Source organism: Eretmochelys imbricata, chromosome 3, assembly GCF_965152235.1.
Source record: "Eretmochelys imbricata isolate rEreImb1 chromosome 3, rEreImb1.hap1, whole genome shotgun sequence".
Taxonomy (NCBI): Eukaryota; Metazoa; Chordata; order Testudines; family Cheloniidae; genus Eretmochelys; species Eretmochelys imbricata.
The window spans coordinates 158,796,699-158,821,191 of NC_135574.1; the positions used below are offsets into that span (position 1 = coordinate 158,796,699).

The window sequence follows — 24,493 nt, forward strand, 5'->3', positions numbered from 1 at the left end:
TCTTCTGTGAAACATGGAAAGATGAATTCACCTTAGGCAAGAGTGATTCTGGGATTCTTCACACCAATCTGTCATCATGATACACACTGGGGGTCCTGCACAGATAAAGCTTTCAGTTCAAAAACTCATCTAGCAGACATGATGGTGACCAGAAAACAGGTTATAATGAATAGGTAAAATGGAGATATTGTAACAGTGGCTTAAAAAGATGTGTGATTGGTATCTCCCAACTGGGAAAAAATGGTCTAACTGCAGTTCTAGCCAATCTGACTACTCTGAGAAATATGAATACCTAAGGGGTCTCGGTCAAGGAACCAAGCAATCCTGCAAATAGAATATTATTTATAGCGGATACCTGGCAGACTATGGACCTATGGTGAAATTTCTGGTTTATTCTTTCCTAAAGAAAGTCAATGATGTAATATGTAGAACGTATACTTTAGATGTGGACATGTGGAAAGATGCTTGTCTGGCAAGGAAAGAGAACAGCCAGGTAAAATGCTGAGCCAGCAATCTGATCATGTAAACAACTGGGTCAGCTGATCAGGTAAACAACTGAGTTAGCAAACTAATCTTAGTGCTAAGGCAGAAAAAGTGTTTACGAAATATATAAGTGAATAACTTTGTAACAATTTATTTAAGGCGAGCTCATGAACGAGGGAGCATGCTTGCATTTAAACCTATGCTGTGCCCTGTTTCAATGGACTGATCACACACTGAAGCACCAAATAAATGACATACTTCTTCAGCTCAAGAGTCTGTCTGTGAACCCATGCATTCTGGGTAGCAGGAAAGAACCGATCAACACAGGATACCTGGGATACCAGGATCACTGGGATTCTTGCTGTGTTGACCCAATGAGTTAAACTTAATAAAATGGAAGACGGGGCTTTTAGCGTTGAGACTCATCCAGACAGTAGCGTTCCAATCACTTTGTAGGATAATCCTAGCATAGCTAAGCTTCCCTCTCAACAGCCAGGATGACAGCAGGCGCCTGTCTGGGTCTGTATGGAAGAATGGACTTGGTCAATGTCGTCTAGTCTCACCGGTAGCTATACTGGTGGCTCCAATTTCAATTCAAACAGGTTGAAGAACCACGATCTCCTTAGCTAACAAGGAGTTAGCACCCTATTGCCTTTGCCTCGACTTATCTACAGGATCACCTTTCCTAGAAATGGAAAGAGGGGAAAGCATATGGCAGGCTTTGTAGCCATCTGTGCAAAAGAGCATCCATCACCAGAGATTTGGCATCTGCATCCCTGTGAGATACTTTGGCCACTTTGTGTTCTTATGATTGGCTAACAGGTTGACTGCCAGAAGACTGAGCTCTTGAAAAATCATACTGCAGACTTACTAATTCAGTCACCATGTTGAGTTGCTGACTGTGCATCTCCTGAGCCAGTCTGCCATTTGATTAATTTCCCCTGGGGTTCCAGGTACCTTGCATTTTTCTGTGCCCCAGATTCATTCCCCATCCCTTCAGGATAGCATCGATTATGAGTACCTGTGCATCTGGAAGATATAGGGAAGACCTTTGCAATGTTCTGTGAGACTGCCCACCATTTTAGAGAAATTAGCACCTGATTCAGAACCTTGCATGCATTATGATGAAACGTTCCATATTTTCAGGAGAAAGGCCTGGAGGCACCTGACATGGTCCATGGAGTGACTCCTATACATGAAACCAGGCAGCCCATTAGTCGTAAACATTGAGCTATGGTCAGACTTGAACATTTTACCAACTGGAATCACGTTCTGTACCTTGTGAAATCTGTCTGGCAATAGATAGACCTTTGCCACAGAAGTCTATTTATATTCCCAGCTACTCTTGGTGTTTATCACAAATCCATATGCTTGAAGCAAATCCAAAGACCTGACTACGGCAATGTGTTCTGTTGCTTGGGTTGGAGTTCTGATGAAGGTGTCATCTAGGAAGGGATACAAGTGAGTGCCCTGGCACCTCAGTCTGGCTATTATTGTCATAAGCATCTTGTTAAAGACCCTGGGAGCTGACAAAAAAGTCAAAAGGAAGCATTTGGTACTGGTAGTTGGCAGTGATGTAAGCAAATCTCAGCAATCTGTAGTAGCATGGTTGAATGGGAATGTGAATATATACATCTGCAAGATCCACAGATCTATTTGTTGAGCTATTTGAGACCCAGGTTGGCTCTGACCTGCTGCCCCACACCCCAGCCCACGCTTCTGGACAATTAAGAAAAATGGAGTGTAGACCTAAGAATCTTTCTTCTGAGGGAACCCTTTCTATTGCTCCTATGTCCAGGAAATGTGAGAATTCATTAACACCAGTTTGCATTTGATGGGGTCATTCAAGAAGGGGGACTGGATGAAGAGATGGGTGGGGCCCTCCATTAGAGAGTAGCCACAACTCACTACCTTTCTTGTCTACTTGTCTCTGGTCGATAGAGACCTTTCTCCTGATAAGTGGGAAATTCTGCCTCCTACACTCAGGTCTGGGTGGAGGCACATTCATTTGTTTTCATAATGAGCTCTTAGAGGTGATGGATCCACCTCTAGATTTTCCACCCGATTCCCAGTTCCAGGATTTTCCCCGATAAACCTGTCTTCTTTCCTCTGGTACCTTTGCCAAGAGGATAGGCAACAGGAAAGGTTTTGTCTGTTGCTGGGTTTGTGGTCCCTCCTTAGAGTACTGAGTGTGGCAGAGAGGGTCTGTTCCAGTTTGGCAGCACTTTCTGTCATTATTTTATCTAGTTTTTCCCCCCAAAAGAGAAGCAAGCCTGTGAATTTAGAGGATCACAGAATTTGTTTCCAGTGAGCATCAATTTCCTGGGGCAAAGCTAAATGAGATGTGTGCTAGAGGTGTCTGCTGACCTGGATGCCATGGACTCAGCTGCAAATCTCATTGCATCCATTGAGGCATCTGCCATAAAGGCTGTTGCCAGGAAAACGTCCTGAAGTGTAGACCAGAAGCCTCCATCCTTCCCAGTCTTAAGGATATCCAGCCAGGACACAGACTCCTGTGAAGAATGTAGCCACCAGGGATAATCTGAGGGTGTCTGACAAAGCCTCAAAGGTAGTTTCCACCTTTCTATCAGGTGGGATCTTTAGGGAAAAAATACACTCGAGATGAGATTACTGTGTCTTTTGCTAGAGATGCCACCTCAACATCAACCTTTGGTAGATCCATAATGGCATTTTTTTGGCTCTTCCAACTTGTAATATCCAAGTAAATTCCTGCTTATGCTTTTTCCCCTATTAGCAGTTTCCCACTTCTCTCTGATACATCCTTGAAGGATGGTTACAGCAGGATTGCAGTCTCAGGCGAGAATTTAGAAAGCAGGTATTTGCTTTCAGGCTTATCCTCTAATGCCTATTCAGGCTGGATCTGGATTGTGGATGCAACCTTTTTGTACATAGGTTTAAACTTTTGGGGGGTAGGGAGGGGGAGTTTGTTGCATTTTTTTCCATGTGTGCTCAGTGCCTGAATCTGAGAGCTCCCCTTCCTCAGTAGAAGAGGTGATGTCTGTGTAAGACAAATATCTCTTTGGGTTTTTTTTTTACCTGGTTATTTTCCTTCTTGCTCTTCTTGGATTTTTTTGCCCTTTAGGTTGGCTTTCTAGGTATTTCTGCCTGGCTAAAGCCAGGACATGGTCTTTATTCAGAACCTTGAGCCCTCTGGGTATGTCTCCCTCAATGTCCTCCCCTTTGTAGTCCCACTCCGCCTGCCTGGAACATGGGGTATTATCACTGAAATTTCCCTGATTCAAGCTGGGGAGAAGGGAAGTAGAGTATGAACGCTGCTTCTCATCCCAGAGAATTTAAGACCTACTTTAGGGCTAGGGATCGAGGACAGGATTTTTAATTTGCGATCCTATTCTGTCCCAGGATATACCCTCCTGGATTGTGAGTCTCTCTCCTTGGAATCTCTCCCCACTTTGCTCTGGGTCTCCAGATGAGGCTTTTCTGGGTTGGAGTTGCAGCTTCTTTGGCCGGGGGGGGGGTGGATGAATGAAAGGTAGAAAAGTTTTGCAAGTCTCTCAGACTGCCCAGAGTTCCAGAAGACAGATGTGCATTGTGGTCTCTTGGAACACCCAAATGTCCTGAGCTGATGGTCCATGAGCACTCACCAGCCTGTCAGGGAAGAATCTACAATTATTTACTTGTTGGGTACAGGTGATAGGAAAAGAACATGCACACAAACTTGTTCAGGATCTTTCCATCAAGTTAGTGAGGTCCTCAACATGATACAGGTTGTTACTAGGGTATTCATGTTGTATTTGCTTAGTACAGATACTGTTCAGGGCCAAATCTGCAGGTAACAGAGCTGGAGTCTGACAAACAGTGCACAGAGGTGCATGATGCCAAGTGGTCCAGAAGAAAAAGACAAATCCAGATTGACATTTGAGGGTTGCACGTAACCTGGCCTATCAGGTTGCATGTAACGTGAAATCTTTCCATCGGGAGATAAGCCTGAACCCTGACTGAGTCTAAAGTTGCTCCTATGAAATCTACAGTTTGCATTGGGAACAGGACAGACTTTTCCAAACTCTCACAGACTGTTAGGGATGAAAGATGCTGAAGCAGAGATAAGGTTGATGCAAGCACTTCTAGACATATCCTGCCAATGAGAAGCCAATCATCTAAGTACGGGAAGACACTGAAGCTGCTTCATCTGAACTATGGTATTACTACTAGAAACTCTTTGGTGAAGATGCTTGGTGTGGTTGGTATACTGAATGGAAGCACCTTGAATTGATAGCGCTCAGGACCCACCACAAAGCTAAGGAATCTTTTGTGCAGGGGTGATTATGCACATGAAAGTACACATCTTTCATACTGAGAGCTGTGACCCATGTATTCTTTCGCAGGAAAGGTATTATCAATGCCAGTGTAACCAAACGGAATTATAATTGGGGGGTAGGGGAAATCAAGAATGGGCCTCCACCCTCCCTTCTCTTTGGGAACCAGGAAATATTTCAAATAGAACCCTTCTCTTTGATGTTGAAGAAGTACCCCTCTATTGCTCCCCATTGCAGGGGAGAGATTCTACCTCTTGGCAGAGGGGCTCCTTATGAAAATGGTCCCTGACGACGAGAGACGGAAGGGGTTTTCTGAGGGGATACACAGAGAAACTGGATGATGTAGGTCGCTGGAATGGATGATATCTAGCACCCACATGTCCATTGTTATTGCACTCCAGTTGTGGGAAACGAGTGACAGGAAGATTCCGTGGAGACAGCAACAACAGTGGTTCACAACTCCAGAGCTTCCGGTCAAAAGTATCTTTTTTGCCAGGAGGTGAGGTTGGGTTGATGTGGTTGACTTGGAAGGTACAGGGTATCATGGATTTTGCCCTCTGTCTTTTACAAGGCAGTTCATAGACTCGCTAGTGATAAACAGTTGGATCCTGTGGGTTGTAGGATGTCTTGGATCTTGTGTTTTGTATCCTGGACTTCCTCTAGGCAGATTTGAATTTCCTCCACCACCCTGCACAGCAGCTCTCAAAACTGCTTGGGCCATCCAGAAAGGATGGCGAAGCTGAGACAATAGGAGATGGGGAAGATAGTTGTGCTGGTACCAGTGGAAATGGTAGATCCAACTAATAGTTCTCTTCTACGGAGTCGCAAGAAAGCTTTGGTTGTTCTCTTGGAGGGCTGGGGGTGGAATGACTTCCTATGAGATTGTTCTGACCCTGGGTATTGTGCATATGGGTTCCATGGGCCCCAACAGGAGCGACTGAAAGTGGGTTGTGGAGGGCCTCATGGGGTACTACCAATCTTGAGGGGTGTGTTTGAGTGGAGGTTGGTTCCAGAAGACTCTTGATCTCCTGCCTGCACTGATCTCCCTTGGAGGTGGTGATGATGGTTCCTTTGGTAGCTCTAATTCTCCTAATGACAAAAAGGCCAGATCTGGTTTAATATGGGGGGCCAACAGTTCCGATGGAAGAAAGCTGTGGCTAGTATAGGGGATGGGAGATAGATTTATTCTATAGCCCATATCCCCTGGTGGTATCAAACTCTCCCTGCTGAGGGATGGTCCTAACAACAGGGGAGACTGCAGATCTGGAAAAACAAAGATGTCCTTTGGGATGGTATGTCTCTTTGCTCTCCCTGCATTGTGTGGAGTTCTCTCTGCCCATACTGATGGAGCCAAAGTAGGGATGCTCTGGGTTGGCAGGTCTATATGTTGACGACGATGGAGGTTCCCAACAGATACTTTACATCAGTACTGGCAGTCCTTGGTCTTCTGACCTGGGCAATATGACTGGTATGGTTAGCGGCAGTGCAATCTGGTACCAAATGAAGCCCTGTTCTTATGAGCCTTTTTATTATGGCCCTGGGACTTCGGACAGTCTAAGTCTCTAGGAGCTGGGCACGAAGACTTCTCCAACTTGGACAGGATCGAATCAGTCCTCTATGGAATAGACTTAAAGGGGGATCTTCTCTTGTATTTATGAAAGCGTTCCCTGCCCTCCTGATGAGACTGTGATCCCCCTTGCTCCTAGGTCAGGCCTCATGGTAGGGGGTGCACATCTTGCTGACTCTTGCCAATGTATGCGGAGAGGGTCAGACCAGGGCCTAGTAGCCTTTTCTGTGACTTTTTAAGTGGAAATTTCCACACCAGCTAGGTACAGCTAGGGAACGAGCAACAAATACTGCACCTGGCAGAGATATGCGCTTCCCCAAAGCAATAAAAGCAGCGTTGGTGGACGTTGCTTACTGAGAAGGAGCACAGATTGGAGAGAGAGTTTTTACACCCATGTCTTCTGAACGTAGACCAATTCCCATACTGAGCTGAGCTCAGTATGGGAGCTGAGGAGTTATGGGGGAGGAGGTGGAGAGTTCCTCTTGGTGGGGAATCTAATTAAGTATTAACTATATTACTAGAAGCTATTTACACTAGCTATATTAAAGATAAACAGGTTGAAGACAAGGCTGAAGAAACAGGAGAAACTCTGGAGGTTCTGATTCAAGCCATGTGGCTGTAAGAAGGAACTGGAAGGACGGTCAGTCCACTCCACCCCTTATATGCTCCATACGGAGCATGAGGAGAACAGGGGTGCATGCACGGACCAATGGACATTATTTAAATTGCCAGTATGAAGCACATGGAGTACCTGAATACACACAATGGAACACACATAGGAACCATCACTTGTGAAAAAAGGATGGTGCTACTACCTGAAAAAAATGGATAAACTAATAAGTTGGCTAAGAAAAGTTGGGCACAAATGAACCATTTCACTACGGCTGCAGAGGCAGAAGATCTGGGAGCAGACCATGGAAGGGGACATGACTAGATCATGCTGTACTCCAGACACTGCAAACAAGAGGGGAATAGCCCACACAAATCAGAATTGTGCAATACACGGAGCTGCAGAAAATACTATTTGTACATGGCAGAGTTACACACTGGAACAACCCTCACTTATTATTATATCAGGCTATACTCCTGAAATCTCATTAATCATGCTTACATTGGCACTGTAGGTGGATAGGAAACAATTCTGACAATCAGGTCTCTGTCATATAATTCTATTCTATGAAACTGACTCCCTTGCTCTTCTGCCCACCCTCCTAAGGGTCATGAGTTGCCTTCAGAACTCTGACAACCATAGCCAAGAAATAATGCGAATAACTCTGTTTTGGTTGAGTTTTAAATGTAAAAAGTGGCTTTCACCTTGCGAAGAAAATAAAGTGTGGAGTTTGTGACATGTTATATAGCTACAGTGAGGCAAAAAAATGTGACACTGAGGGCTACATTTTGAAATGTTTTGGATGTTTAACATTTAGCTGTAACAAGGCCAGTTAACAGACTTTTGAATGGTGTCCCTCCAGACTCTGTGCTTGGAGGTAGCAGGGCTTGGTGAGTAGTGCATTTGGTCTATCTGTAGGTTGTTTGTTTGTTCTCTGTGTAAGGGTTGCAAGTGTGGTCCATTGCCCCCGGCATAAAACACCTGAGACGGATCTGTTTGTTGGTGCCTTGGTAAGGGCTGGGAAGCTCTGACCCTTGGAGCTTTTGTATCAGTCCCGCTGTTTGAAGTCTCTGGTGGTGAAGGACAGAGCTAAACTAAGCAGGGAGACTTGGTATACAAATTCACTTACTAGGCAAACTTGAGAGACACAAAGAGAGGTAGCTAACCAGAGAGTTTTGGAGTTAGTTTAGAAAGAGTGAGAGAGGCTTTCCTTCCAAGTCAATGCTATATTAATGTGCAATTTGAAGAAGGCTACCAAAAAAAAAAAAAAAAGAGTGCTGATGACCTGCAATGGCCTTATTTTCTTTCCTGCTTGCAGCCAGAAGGGACTTCCTGTTAATGAAGTTTCAAATTGGTGAAAGATTCTTGGACTGGAAGGGTAAGTACAGACATTACTAAGAATCAGAGAAGTTGAGGAGTTCCTAGACAGCCAGGTTCAGAAAATACCAATACCCCAGGCTCAACGAAGAAAGGAGCTGGCCACTGAGGAGTCGAAGACAGAGGATGTCAAAGGAGGCCTAGAAGTTTGTGGCCATCAGAGGCAAGAGGTCACAATGGCATTCCATATGGCTAGACACAGATGAGGATGGGCAGCCTGTGGCCACCAAGGAGAAGACAACCAGGAGAAATTCCACACAGCTGGTACTTTTCAATCAACACCAGGTCCTCAACGCGGAAAGTACGAACAATACTTCTCAAGATTCAGCTGGTCCAGGGAACAGAGAGATGTACAAGACACTCCTGTGGATGCCACCTCGGCCCACCCTGTAAGAAAACCAAGCTTGCCCACAAAGAAATCTCCAACCATCCAAGGAAGACAGAGTATCCTTGCTGGGGATTCATTACTCAACTAATCAAAAGAACATTCTGTAAGGGAAAAGCAGACAAGAGGATGGCAAGCTGTCTTCCCGACTCAAGACACAAGACACAACTCTAAGATTGGATAGGCTTCTGAAGTCATTGGACAAGCATCCACTGGTGATGGTACATATCAGCACTAACAACACTGAGTCATAGACTGTCTCACAGATAACAGAACACAGAAGTGGGCTGAAGAAGAAGGTTTTCTCTGAGATCCTACCTGTCCTGCAAGTGAAGGAAGAAAGAAGGCAGAAGATTCTGGAAATGAACCACTGGCTAAGTAAATTGTGGAGGACTTTGGTTCTACAGAACATTGGTTCACATTCTATGGGGAGAGAGGGCTGTATATACTGGATTGCCTCCACCATAGTAGAAGGGGAACCAACTGCCTCAGGAACAGGCTGGACAGAGTAGTCAGGAACGGGTTAAACTAATAAAACATGAGGGTAAAAAGAGAGGAGATATAAGCTCTCAGAACAGAATAGAGATATCGAGAACAAAATTAGTCAAGGAACCAAAGGACATGAAGAGAAGAAATAGTTTAATTAACTATACACCAGTGTTAGGAGGCTGGATAACAAACAAGAGGAACTGGAATTGTTCATTTATAAGCATAAATTAGATATAGTTGGTATTACTGAGACCTGGTGGAATAAATCATATGATTGGAACGTTAAAATCAACAACTATTACCTATTTAGGAAGGACTGAGTAAGCAAAAGGGGAGGGAGAATGGCACCCCATGTTAAAACTGACATTACCTGTTTGAATCACCAATAGTGCAGAGAAAATGATCCTGAATGCTTATGGATCAATGTCCTAACAGATAAAGCACAAGATGGCATTTTAGTTGGTGCCTGCTACAGACCACCATATCACATTTGGGAACACACTGATTGATTCCTTGTGCACTTATCTACAATTTGTAGAGAGAAAACCTGCTAAATCTTTGTGTACTTCAATTTGAGCAAAATATGCTGGAGATTTCATGGTGCCGGTACTAAAACATCCATGGAATTTCTTAATATTATAGAAAATTTCCCAACTCAAAAAGTGTTGTAGCCAATATGGGGGGATTCTGTATAAGACTTGGCCTTGAGAGATACAGAGGAATTCATCACAGAACTAAAAATTAATGATAGCTTAAAGTTCAAGTGATCATGACTTGATCACATTTATAATGTGAAAACAGAATAAAATCCAGACCGGTAATATATATATTTGATAACTTAGAAGGGCCAATTTCACAAAGCTGAAAACAATTATGAGCCAAATCAACTGTGAAGAATAATTTAACCAGAAAAATACAAATGATTATTGGGAATTGTTTAAGAATTCTTTACTAGAAGCCTAAATGCTTCAACCAAGGAAGAAGGTTGTATTGGCTAAAAAACTGACCTGATTTAGAGAGGAAATAAAGACAGCTATACAAATTATATATTTATAAACAAATGGAAGACACAGGAAGTTGACAGTAATGAATATAAATCAGAAGCTAGGAACTGATAATGATAACAACATTGATAATGGAAGCCCAAATAAACAAAGTGTGCAAAAGAGGGATTTTAAATCTTGCTTTAAGTGAAATGGTCAACTCATCCTTTAACTATGGCATTGTTATGGATGTATCCACAATAACGAATCAGAAGAACAGACAATTTTAGTACCAAAGATTTTGCTTTATCTTTAATACATAAAGGACTGCTCAGCAGCTTTCTATATGTGGACTGAGTACTGGTAGTCATTTCATGCATTCTTTACCATGAAAGAAGGATTAAAACCACTTCTCAAAATCAGGTGTACAGTATGCAAAGTCTTCTGACAAAAACCAAAAAGATATGGCTTGGCAAACCTGATAGTCTAAGGTTAAAATAAAGAAGCAAAAATCTTCCCCCACACAAAAAATAGAGGAGAAAAGAAAAAGAAATCGCTCTCAAATATTTTTTTCTTTGTTGGTCATCCTTAGATAGCATAACTCTGGAAAGAATATCAATTTATGAAACTGACAAATTATTGTAGGCATGGTATTAGTGGGCATTTTGAAAGGCATTGTCAAGTTATCAGATTATAATACTTTCTAATATTATTTTTATATATTAATTCTCTCTCTTACCGGACATTGGAAAACACATTAAAATTACATATCATATAATAAAGTTGTCTTTCAAGCAGCCATTCTATTACAGGAACTATTTCCATTTCTTCTGCTTTGTGTACTACAGAAAACTAGAAAAATTAAATAAAAAATAGTCATTACTTCAAGATGTTTGAGACATTATGGAGTTTCTACTATTGCAATACATAGTTTACTAGCTACAGAGTAAATCTGACATTTTATTAACTGCTCTAATAAACAAAATCTGGTTAATAATAGCAGCTGCATGGCAATAGTAGGCAAATAGAAAATCAGCAGCTGAAAGAGCTGCTATGCTTGTGTAGGATTGCGAAGCTCCTTTCTTCCAGGCTCTTAGAGGATGCTCACAAATTATGTATGTGCCCTTCTCAGTGTCTAAGAGTACTACTTCTGAATGTTTTGAGACCCTGCATATTTGAGGTTAGAGAATGAATTAGGCTGGATATTAACCAAGGAGTCCTACATGGCAACATACTATGTTACCAGCAGAGCTGACTGCAGATAGCCAAAATTTTGCATTTCAAAGGTTTTTGTTTTTTCTACAACGCCACACATATATCCCTCCTCTCTCTGCATTCCCATACAAATGAACACAGCATGTTTCATTGTTTGTTGACTGGAATATATATTTAACCATCGGTTTCTAGCACTGTGACTCTCCATTCACATGCTTTCTATGCTACTCAAAAAGAGTAAAATATACAGGAGGTTTAGAGGTAGCAAATTAACTGTTCCGTTTTTCTTTCCTCATATTTAATCTCAGTATAAACTTAAGTAGGTATGAAAAAACAGATAACGAACAGCTTCAGCTAGTAATAGAAAATTCTGAAATAAAGTATAGTTATATAAAATTATATTTTCTGTTGCAATAAGTTATATGTAGGGATACAACGAATCAGTATTTATTACTGCTAAGTTATGCTGTTAGCAGCAAACAAGAATTTTTGAACCAAGCTCTTTTTTTATATAAAAGTGTCCATACTGTTTAATGCAGAATATTTTTTTTCAAGCATCGCAGTATACAATTGATCCAAAAGATGCTTCTTGGCAGACAAGCACATAAAATTATCATTTTGTTTAAATTACAACAATCTGAATGGTTCTTAAGTTCCTCTTTACAGTCCAAAATAAGACATAAATCTAAGACATAATTGTTCTCGTGAATATTAAAAAGCAATCATAAAAACCAAGGCTAATCAAGCCTGGCTTTGTTATGTTTGCCTTCTGCATGCACAGGAAACAGTTGCAGGATTATGCAAAGTCAGACAAAGCCAATAGGTCTTGACATCAGGCAACGTAACTGTTCCTGGATTGCTTCTTTATATTCTTTTTAAAACATAGCAATAGCTTTATCTGCAATTTGAATCAAGTCACAGATACAGGGCTTTAGTCAAGGACAGAATGTTATCTACACAAAAAAAAGTGATAAGACAATCACGTTTCATCCTATAATAAGGATCTGTCTGTCTGTGAAATGCTATTAGTTTTTACTGAACTGATACTTCAACACTTGAAAGAGGATCTGTCTGTCTGACCCATCTTATACCTCATGAACCACGTGGTGATAAGGTTTTAAAGGCTTGACATCATCATATTTACTTGAAGAGGATTTCGGAAAAATCAATCTTTTCTGTAATGTCAAATATCCTACTTCACAGTGCCTGTGTGATTGTGAGGCAACATTTCACAGAGGATCAGTGCACAATAAACTTTTTAATTATGAGATCTTCAGTCAAAATCCTGATTAGATTACAGTTAAAAGGGAGTATGATGGTCTCATTTCACTTTCTAGCCAACATCACGACACAATTCATAATGATTAACAATCTCTGCTAGCTGCACCCGGAAAGAGTAGTTAGACATTACTGTGATAGGTCCTTTAGAAATGTTACTAGATTACACAGTCACACTATAGGGACATTGGACATTACAGTTTATTCAAACAGTAAAAGTACAGAGTTTCCTGTATTTTGAAGGTTTCATGTAAGGGTAGAGCTTCCTGAAGCTCAGAGTCCTTGAAGGACACCTTTTAGGTATTCTATCCCAGAATACTGAAGGACCAACAGCTTAAGCTTGACTCAATGTTCAAAGAGGGGGGGAGCGGGGAGGGGGGAGGCAGTGTTGTAAGACCACTAGAGGAATGATGCACTCTCAATAATAAAAAATAGAATAAAACACCTGGAAGAGCCTGATATGATAAGGTCTAACCAGCACAGTTTCTGCAAAGGGAAATTGTGCCACTAATCTATAAAATTCTTAACAGAGTAGAACTGTACTGACATACTCTATTTAGCTCTTCAAAAAGTCTTTGACAAAGTCCCTCAACAAAAGGCTGTGTACAAGGTCTGGTGTTGTTTAATACATTCACTAATGATCTGGAAAAGGGTGGCAAGCAGTGGCACAACAAAAACTGCAGATGATAAAGTTATGTAGGTTAGTCAAATCCACAGAAGACTGTGAGGAACTTCAAAAGGATTTAACCAAATTAGATGAAAGGGCAACATGAGTGCAGACCGACTTCAATAGTGATACATGCAAAGTAATGAACAGTGAAAGGAACAATTTCAGCTACTCATACAGAGTTATAAATTAACTGTATCAACTCAGAAGAGGGACCTAAGCATCATCTCAGTGAGAACCTCTGCTAAGAAAGAGGTGACATCAATAATTGTTGCTGTCAGGGTTCCCTTCCCACTCTGAACTCTAGGGTACAGATGTGGGGACCCGCATGAAAGACCCCCTAAGCTTATTCCTACCATCTTAAGTTAAAAACTTCCCCAAGGCACAAATCCTTCCTTGTCCTTGGATGGGTACTGCTTCCACCACCAAGTGAGTTAGACAAAGTTTCAGGAAAAGGACCACTTGGAGTTCCTGTTTCCCTAAAATATCCCCCCAAGACCCTTCACCCCCTTTCCTGGGGAGGCTTGAGAATAATCTACCAATCAAATAGGTAAACCAGATTCTTAAAAAACAGAACTTTATTATAACAGGGGGAAAAAGTAAAAGAAGCATCTCTGTAAAATCAGGATGGAAGGTAATTTTACAGGGTAATCAGATTCAAAACACAGAGGATTCCCCTCTAGGCAAAACTTTAAAGTTACAAAAAAACAGGGATAAACCTCCCTCTAAGCATAGGGAAAATTCACAACCTAAAAGCAAAAGATAATCTAACGCGCCTTGCCTTATTTACTTACTCTTTTTGCAATACTGAGACTCATTTTAGGAGAAGGAGTTTTCTGACCTGATGCTTCTCTGCTTCCCCAGAGAACACACAACATAGAGCACAAACAAAGCCTCCCCCACCCCGATTTGAAAGTATCTTCTTTCCCCATTGGTCCTTTTGGCCAGGTGTCAACCAGGTTATTTGAGCTTCTTAACCACTTACAGGTAAGGAGGAATTCTAGGCTACCCTTAGCTTTATGCTTATGACAGTTACTCTTTGAGAGTTACCTCTGTGCACTTATACTTGTTGGGTATCAGGTGCTGAGTTGAAGAACTGTCTTGAAATGCTGGTGTTATATGAGTTCAGCATCAGTGGGGAAGTCCATAAATAAGTCTAGAATTCATCCTTAAACCCAATTTACTTCAGTGAGTTTTAAACACCCTCCCCCCATAGGGATGCTCATCTAAATCAGGGCCTTGGTGAAGGATAAACAGAGCTGTTATTTGCACATTTGTTGGTAACTAAGCAAGTGGAGTGTCAATTTCTTCTAGTGACTGCATGTAAATATTGACTAGGAGAGGGGAGAGAAGTGAGCCTTACAGTATGCTCCACACGTAAGGATGCTGATAAGCAAAGCAACAGTTGTTCACCACCACCCTTTGAGCGAAGCCCCAAAGGAAGGATTCAAGCTACTAAGACGGTTTCCTTTGACTTCTACCCCATCTTTCAGATGAGATGGCAGCATCCAATGATCAACTGAATCAAACACAAGAGATCTAAGCCCTGGTCTACACTACGAGTTTAGGTCGAATTTAGCAGCGTTAGATCAATTTAACCCTGTACCCATCCACACGACGAAGCCATTTTTGTCGACTTAAAGGGCTCTTAAAATCAATTTCTGTACTCCTCCCCACTGAGGGGATTAGCTCTGAAATCGACATTGCCAGGTTGAATTTCATAGAATCAGAGAATATCAGGGTTGGAAGGGACCTCAGGAGGTCATCTAGTCCAACCCCCTGCTCAAAGCAGGACCAATCCCCAACTAAATCATCCCAGCCAGGACTTTGTCAAACCTGACCTTAAAAATATCTAAGGAAGGAGATTCCACCATGTCATAAATATAAAGGGAAGGGTAAATCCCTTTAAAATCACTCCTGGCCAGAGGAAAAATCCTCTCACCTATAAAGGGGTAAGAAGCTAAAGGTAACCTCACTGGCACCTGACCAAAATGACCAATGAGGAGACAAGATACTTTCAAAAGCTGGGAGGAGGGAGAAAAACAAAGGGTCTGTGTCTGTCTGTATGCTGCTTTTACTGGGGATAGACCACGAATGGAGCCTTAGAACTTTTAGTAAGTAATCTAGCTAGGTATGTGTTAGATTTTAATTTCTTTAAATGGCTGAGAAAAGAGCTGTGCTGAATAGAATGACTATTCCTGTCTGTGTGTCTTTTTTGTAACTTAAGGTTTTGCCTAGAGGGATTCTCTATGTTTTGAATCTAATTACCCTGTAAGGTATCTACCATCCTGATTTTACAGAGGTGATTCCTTTACTTCTATTAAAAGTCTTCTTGTAAGAAAACTGAATGCTTTTTCATTGTTCTAAGATCCAAGGGTTTGGGTCTGTGGTCACCTATGCAAATTGGTGAGGATTTTTACCAAACCTTCCCCAGGAAGTGGGGTGCAAGGATTGGGAGGATTTTGGGGGGAAAGACGTGTCCAAACTACGTTTCCCAGTAAACCCAGATAAAGTTTGGTGATGGCAGTGGAAATCCAAGGGAAAAGGGTAAAATTAATTTGTACCTTGGGGAAGTTTTAACCTAAGTTGGTAAAAGTAAGCTTAGGAGGTTTTCATGCAGGTCCCCACATCTGTACCCTAGAGTTCAGAGTGGGAAAGGAACCTTGACACACCACCTCCTGTTAGGATAAAGATATTCAGGCCTGTCTGCAAAGGCCTGCACTTTAAGAATTTAGGTGTATTCTTATCACTTGGCTAGTTCTAGATGTATAAAAGAAGAATCAAAATCACTGTCTGCTGGTGTAAGGGCCTTCTCTTACTGTGACAGTCTGAGGCCCTGTTCTTAGGCTAAGGCCTTTGGCTAAGCAGCAGAGGCAGCCATAAGCTAGGAAGCGAACAGTCACATCCTCACATTCCAAACTAGTCATATTGAAATAAGGTGCTATTGGGCTGATAGGCACTATCAGGACAGGATTGTATTCCTATCTCCTCCAGAAAAAGGGAAGTGCCTAGAAAATGTAAAAGGAAACTTAGTTTCATAGCATCCTGTCTGGCAAGAACTCACTTGTCAATAGCTGGGATGTGAAATCCTCACTTCTGTATTGTCTTGTCATTATAGTTCCCACTTTGGTATTGTTTGTCTGTATAATCTCTGTCTGGTTCTGTGATTGTTCCTGTCTGCTGTATAATTAATTTTGCTGGGTGTAAACTAATTAAGGTGGGGGGATATAATTGGTTACATAATCATGTTACAATTTGTTAGGATTGGTTAGTTAAATTTCAGGAAAATGATTGGTTAAGGTATAGCTAAGCAGAACTCAAGTTTTACTATATAATCTGTAGTCAATGAGGAAGTGGGTGGGTGTGGGTGGGAGGGGGTGGGTGTGTGGGTGGGGGAGATGGGAACAGGGAATGGGGGTAAGAAAATTAGAATCATGTTTTGCTAAAGGGGGAAATGGGAACAGGGAATGGGAGTAAGGAAGTTGGAATCATGTTTGGCTAAGGGGACACAGGTGTAAGGCTCTGTGGTGTCAGAGCTGGGAAGGAGGATACTAAGGAAGGAAACTGGAATCATGCTTGCTGGAAGTTCACCCCAATAAACATCGAATTGTTTGCACCTTTGGACTTCGGGTATTGTTGCTCTCTGTTCATGCGAGAAGGACCAGGGAAGTAAGTGGGTGAAGGAATAAGCCCCCTAACACCTCCCTAGGTAACGCATTCCAGTGTTTCACCACCCTCCTAGTGAAAAAGTTTTTCCTAATATCCAACCTAAACCTCCCCCACTGCAACTTGAGACCATTACTCCTTGTTCTGTCATCTGCTACCACTGAGAACAGTCTAGATCCATCCTCTTTGGAACCCCCTTTCAGGTAGTTGAAAGCAGCTATCAAATCCCCCTTCATTCTTCTCTTCCGCAGACTAAACAATCCCAGTTCCCTCAGCCTCTCCTCATAAGTCATGTGTTCCAGTCCCCTAATAATTTTTGTTGCCCTCCGCTGGACGTTTTCCAATTTTTCCGCATCCTTCTTGTAGTGTGGGGCCCAAAACTGGACACAGTACTCCAGATGAGGCCTCACCAATGTTGAATAGAGGGGAACGATCACGTCCCTCGATCTGCTTGCTATGCCCCTACTTATACATCCCAAAATGCCATTGGCCTTCTTGGCAACAAGGGCACACTGCTGACTCATATCCAGCTTCTCATCCACTGTAATCCCTAGGTCCTTTTCTGCAGAACTGCTGCCGAGCCATTCGGTCCCTAGTCTATAGCGGTGTATGGGATTCTTCCGTCCTAAGTGCAGAACTCTGCACTTGTCCTTGTTGAACCTCATCAGATTTCTTTTGGCCCAACCCTCTAATTTGTCTAGGGCCCTCTGTATCCTATCTCTACGCTCCAGCGTATCTACCTCTCCTCCCAGTTTAGTGTCATCTGCAAACTTGCTGAGGGTGCAATCCACACCATCCTCCAGATCATTTATGAAGATATTGAACAAAACCGGCCCCAGGACTGACCCTTGGGGCACTCCACTTGATACTGGCTGCCAACTAGATATGGAGCCATTGATCACTACCCATTGAGCCCGACAATCTAACCAGCTTTCTATCTACTTTATAGTCCATTCATCCAGCCCATACTTCTTTAACTTGCTTGCAAGAATACTATGGGAGACAGTGTCAAAAGCTTTGCTAAAGTCAAGGAACAACACGTCCACTGCTTTCCCCTCATCCACATAGCCAGTTATCTCGTCATAGAAGGCAATTAGATTAGTCAGGCATGACTTGCCCTTGGTGAATCCATGCTGACTGTTCCTGATCATTTTCCTCTCCTCTAAGTGCTTTAGAATTGATTCCTTGAGGACCTGCTCCATGATTTTTCCAGGGACTGAGGTGAGGCTGACTGGCCTGTAGTTCCCAGGATCCTCCTCCTTCCCTTTTTAAAAGATGGGCGCTACATTAGCCTTTTTCCAGTCGTCCGGGACTTCCCCGGATCGCCATGAGTTTTCAAAGACAATGGCCAATGGCTCTGCAATCACATCTGCCAACTCCTTTAGCACTCTCGGATGCAGTGCATCCGGCCCCATGGACTTGTGCTCATCCAGATTTTCTAAATAGTCCCGAACCACTTCTTTCTCCACAGAGGGCTGGTCATCTCCTCCCCATGCTGTGCTGCCCAGTGCAGTAGTCTGGGAGCTGACCGTGTTCGTGAAGACAGAGGCAAAAAAAAGCACTGAGTACATTAGCTTTTTCCACATCCTTTGTCACTAGGTTGCCTCCATCATTCAGGAAGGGGCCCACACTTTCCTTGACTTTCTTCTTGTTGCTAACATACCTGAAGAAACCCTTCTTGTTACTCTTAACATCTCTTGCTAGCTGCAACTCCAGGTGTGATTTGGCCTTCCTGATTTCACTCCTGCATCCCCGAGCAGTATTTTTATACTCTTCCCTGGTCATTTGTCCAATCTTCCACTTCTTGTAAGCCTCTTTTTTGTGTTCAAGATCAGCAAGGATTTCACTGTTAAGCCAAGTTGGTCGCCTGCCATATTTACTATTCTTTCTACACATCGGGATGGTTTGTCCCTGTAACCTCAATAAGGATTCTTTAAAATACACCCAGCTCTCCTGGACTCCTTTCCCCCTCATGTTATTCTCCCAGGGGATCCTGCCCATCAGTTCCCTGAGGGAGTCAAAGTCTGCTTTTCTGAAGTCCAGGATCCATATTCTGCTGCTCTCCTTTCTTCCCTGTGTCAGGATCCTGAACTCGACCATCTCATGGTCACTGCCTCCCAGGTTCCCATCCACTTTAGCTTCCCCTACTAATTCTTCCCGGTTTGTGAACAGCAGGTCAAGAAGAGCTCTGCCCCTAGTTGGTTCCTCCAGCACTTGCACCAGGAAATTGTCCCCTACGCTTTCCAAAAACCTTCTTGGATTGTCTGTGCACCGCTGTATTGCTCTCCCAGCAGATATCAGGGTGACTGAAGTCTCCCATGAGAACCAGGGCCTGCGATCTAGTAACTTCCGAGAGTTGCTGGAAGAAAGCCTCGTCCACTTCATCCCCCTGGTCCGGTGGTCTATAGCAGACTCCCACCACGACATCACCCTTGTTGCTCACACTTCTAAACTTACTCCAGAGATACTCAGGTTTTTCTGCAGTTTCATATTTGAGCTCTGAGCAATCTGAAGTACTGTGGACACAATTTGACGGTATTGGCCTCCGGGAGCTATCCCAGAAACTCCATTGTGACCGCTCTGGACAGCACTTTCAACTCAGATGCACTAGCTAGGTATACAGGAAAAGCCCCGGGAACTTTTGAATTTCATTTCCTGTTTGGCCAGCGTGGCGAGCTCATCAGCACAGCTGACCATGAAGTCCCAGGATTGCAGAAGAGCTCCAGCATGGACTGAATGGGAGGTACTGGATCTGATAACTGTATAGGGAGATGAATCTGTGCTAATAGAACTCCGTTCCAAAAGACTAAGTGCCAAAATATTTGCAAAAATCTCCAAAGGCATGATGGACAGAGGCTACAACAGGAACCCGCAGCAGCGCCACGTGAAAATTAAGGAGCTCAGGCAAGCCTACCAAAAAACCAAAGAGGCAAACGGCTGCTCCAGGTCAGAGCCCCAGACATGTCGCTTCTATGATGAGCTGCATACAATTCTGGGGGAGGGGGGGCCCTACCACTACCCCACGCCTGTCCATGGACACCTGCAAGGGGGGAGTCTCATGCAACAGGGATGAGGATTTTGGGGATGAGGAGGAGGAGGATAACGCACAGCAGGCAAGCGGAGAAACCATTCTCCCCGACAGCCAGGAACTGTTTATCAGCCTAGAACCAATACCCTCCCAACTCTCCCAAGGTGGGCTCCCAGACCACGAAGCTGCAGAAGGCACCTCTGGTGAATGTACCTTTGTAAATATAATACATGGTTTAAAAGCGTGTTTAATGATTAATTTTCCCTGAAGATTTGGGATGCATTTGCGGCCAGTACAGCTACTAGAAAAAGTCTCTTAACGTGTCTGGGGATGGAGCGGAAATCCTCCAGGGACATCTCCATGAAGCTCTCCCGGAGGCACTCCCAAAGCCTTTGCAAAAGGTTTCTGGGGAGGGCAGCCTTATTCCATCCTCCACGGTAGAACACTTTACCACACCAGGCTAGGAGCACGTAGTCTGGAATCCTTGCATAACAAAGCATGGCAGCGTATGGTCCTGGTGTCTTCTGCATTCAAGCAAGATCCTTTCTTTACCTCTCTGTTATCTTCAGGAGAATGATCATCCCAGAGAATTCGGTGGGGGGGAGGGGTTAGTTGGGTTTGTGTTGCACGTTAACCTGAAAACCGCAGCCCCTCCTTTTAGATAGCCAACCCAATGGTGCTTGGTATGGGAAAGGAGGGCGCTGCTGTTTGAAACCATTCCCACATGGTATGAAGGTTGAAGAAGTCGAAAGACTGTGGCTTACTATGGCTGCCTGCAAGCCGAATTCTGTTGCCCAGCCCTGCGTGTGTGATCTCTCACGTGAAACCGACAGGCCCTCAATATAAGAGGCAAAATGTGACCTTGTACCGAAAGCTCCTTACTATTGTCCAGGCTGCCTGTGTATGGCTTCATGGGCCATGGCATTAAGGGGTAGGCTGGGTCTCCAAGGATAACAATAGGCATTTTAACATCCTCAACAGTTATTTTCTGGTCTGGGAAGTAAGCCCCTTCTTGTAGCTGTTCAAACAGACCAGAGTTCCTGAAGATGCGAGCATCATGTACGTTTTCCGGCCATCCCACATTGATGTCAGTGAAACATCCCTTGTGATCCACCAGTGCTTGCAGCACCATTGAAAAGTACCACAGTAGATTTGCCCACTCCAAATTGATTCCCAACTGACAGGTAGCTGTCTGGCGTTGCAAGCTTCCACAGGGCTATTGCCACTCGCTTCTCAACTGTGTGGGCTGTTCTCATCTTGGTATTCTTGCGCTTCAGGGCAGGGGAAAGCAAGTCACAAAGTTCCATGAAAGTGCCCTTATGCATGCGTAAGTTTCGCAGCCACTGGGAATCATCCCAGACCTGCAACACTATGCGGTCTCACCAGTCTATGCTTGTTTCCCGGGCCCAGTTTCGGCATTCCATGGCATGAGCCTGCCTCATTGCCACCAGGATGTCCAAACAGCTGGGGCTCGTGCTTTGAGAGAAGTCTGTGTCCATGTCCTCATCACTCTCATCACTGTGCTGCCGTCGCCTCCTCACCTGCTTGTGCAGAACCAGAACCTGCAAATACTGCACGATAATGCGCGAGATGTTTACAATGCTCATAACTGCCACGATGATCTGAGCGGGCTCCATGCTTGCCATGGTATGGCATCTGAAGGAGAGCAGAGTTGCAGCGGAAGCGGTGGCTGACGACGGATGCCATGAGAATAGATATTTCTAGAGAACGACGAGAGGACCTGCAAGGTGGATTCAGGAGAGCAGAGTTGCAGCGGAAGCGGTGGAGGAAGACGGTTAGCACATCGCACATTTCCCGAGGAAGAACACACGTACCCAGGAGTCCATGACAGACAACATGGAGAAATTCGCTATTGAGACAATAGCAGCAGAGCAGAGTTGCAGCAGAAGCAGTGTATGACGACGGTTAGCCATCCTAGCACCCAGGACACAACAGCGGCGATGTCGGTGAGCTGAGGGGGCTGCACGCTTGCCGTAGTATGGCATCTGCGCGGGAAAGAGGGGCAAAATGATTGTCTGCCACTGCTTTCACGGAGGGAGGGGCGACTGACGACATGTACCCAAAACCACCCGTGACAATGTTTTTGCCCCATCAGGCACTGGGAGCTTAACCCAGAATTCCAATGGGCGGCAAAGACTGCGGGAACTGTGGGATAGCTACCCACAGTGCACAGCTCCATAAGTCAATGCTAGCCATGGTAGTGAGGATGCATGCCACCAACTTAATGCACTTAGTGTTTACATACACAATCGACTGTATAAAAACGATTTCTAAAAATCAACATCTATAATATAGACCTAATTTTGTAGTGTAGACATACCCTAAGAGAGTAGATGATTGTTACTTGTCCATGAGAATGTGAAGATCATCCATCAGCGTCATTTCAGTTCCATATCCTGGACCGGTATCTGATTAGGAAAGATTAAGGTCACGCCCAGTGGAGAGGTGCACCTTTGGGACAGCTATTAGCTATCTTTCATATTAGCTTCCTCAAAAAGGGAGTACTACAACAAGTAGTAGGTGGCAAGGTCGAATGCATCTAGCGATGGCCTCTTAAGGATTTGGTGGAAAACAGAATTCTTCATGGTGAGTCCTGATTATAGGCATCTTGTACCAATACTGTATAACAGTTTGAACAATAAATCTAGCTCTCCCCACCATCCCCCATTAGAAAAAGGTAAGAAAAATAAATCTAAGACTGCTTTGAGGGATAAAAGCTTAGGAGAAATGCAAATTAAAACACTGAAAGTTTGTAGGAATTTGTAGAGCTACATTCAGGTACCCAACTGAGAATATTCAGTTCTAATAATTAATAAAGAAATAAATTGTGCAAAACTCAAAGCTTACGTACAGTGAGCCTGATGTCACTTACACCACTTTTATACCATTGTAACTCCACAACTTTAAATGCAGTTAACTCTTGAGCTACACGTCTGTAGGATCAGAAAGAGGAAAGGAGGGCATCTCTCCATGAGTTGCAACCATGCCCTTCCCTCAAGCAGAAACACCAGCACTCCATGTTGGATGGTGTCATAAAGGGATCTCTCCCTGGGGAATCCCAGATGAGACAAATCTCCTGAAAGACCAAAATGGTCAACTCCCACTCACGGTCTTGACAGAAATGCCTGCTCAGGAGGTCTATGGTGTTTTGGAGTCCCAGCAGACATTGAGATGGCTATGTGGTTGGATATGCACAAATTCCATAGCTTTATTGACTCTGCACATAACAACTGAGATCTTGCTCCTTGGCAATTTATATAATACATGGGCTCTCTGCTGTTCATCATTACTCTGACTAAATGACCCTAATGGATAGGAAGTGACTACAAGCATACTGAACTGCTCTAAGTTCAAGAAAGTTGATGTGGAGTGACAATTCCTGGGGAGTCTGTTTGCCTTGAACTGTAAAGTCCTGGAGATAGGCACCCCAACCCACTAGAGAGACAACTGTGGTGGTGATCTTTGTGGGGGGCAGACACAAAAATGGAACTCCCACATAAACCTTTCACCAGATGATGATGATGAAGAAGAGGACTTCTTCTGTAAAGTATAGCTACATATTTGGACAGTCGATTTGTTAAACAGTCCTGAATCAAGACTGCAGTCTTGCATGGTGTGTTACAAACAAACAGGCTGTCATGTGACCTAAAAGTTGAAGGCAAACAACTTGCTCTGGTTTGAGAGCTCCGGTGTAATGTTAAAATGAGGCTGGACATAGTGGCAAACTTAACTGCGGCCCAGATGATCTGGCAGTTGCAGTCTAGAGTGGCTCAGATGAAGTCTATAAATTGTACAGGTGTCACAGCAGACTTTTCTGTATTGAAAGGGTCCACAAAACCTAAGAGGATTAGGGTCCTGTTGGTTGCTGATGATACCTGGAGGAAATAATGACACCTGAAGAGCCAGTTGTCCACACAAGGAAAAGCAATTATTCCCATCTGACGAAGATGGGCCATGATGACATAGAAGATATTTGTGAAGACTTTCAGGGCAGTCAAACAACCAAAGGGGAAAACACAGTATTGGTAATGGTCCTTGCCAACAATGAACCATAGGAAGCACCTGTGAGACTGGTGCATAGCTATATGAAAATATGCATCCTGGAGGTCAAGGGTGATGAACTGGTCCCCTGGTTCTACAGATGAATCATCACTACTAGGATTACCATCCTGAATCACAGATAAATCACAGATAATGTTCAGAGTCCTGAGATCCAGGATTGGTCTTCATCCCCTTTTTTCTTAGGGATCAGAAATATCTGGAGTAAAACACTTTCCCGATGAAGCAGCGGGAACAGGTTCAATCACTCCCAAAATTGGAGAAATTATACCTCCAGCCTTAGGAGACCCTTGTGAGAAAGATCCCTGAATAGGGAAAGTGGGGGGGAACAAGGGAGAAGGGGGATAAGACTGAATTAGATGAATAGCCC

At 43.6% G+C, this 24,493-nt stretch overlaps 1 protein-coding gene across 1 annotated transcript in view; it reads right to left on the minus strand.

The window, feature by feature from the left end:
• Positions 1-24,493, minus strand: part of DNAH14 (dynein axonemal heavy chain 14) — a 448,557-nt gene that overhangs the window by 414,078 nt on the left and 9,986 nt on the right. Inside the window, 1 exon segment of the mRNA XM_077812193.1 lies at positions 10,929-11,041. Coding sequence (XP_077668319.1) covers positions 10,929-11,041 — 113 coding nt within the window.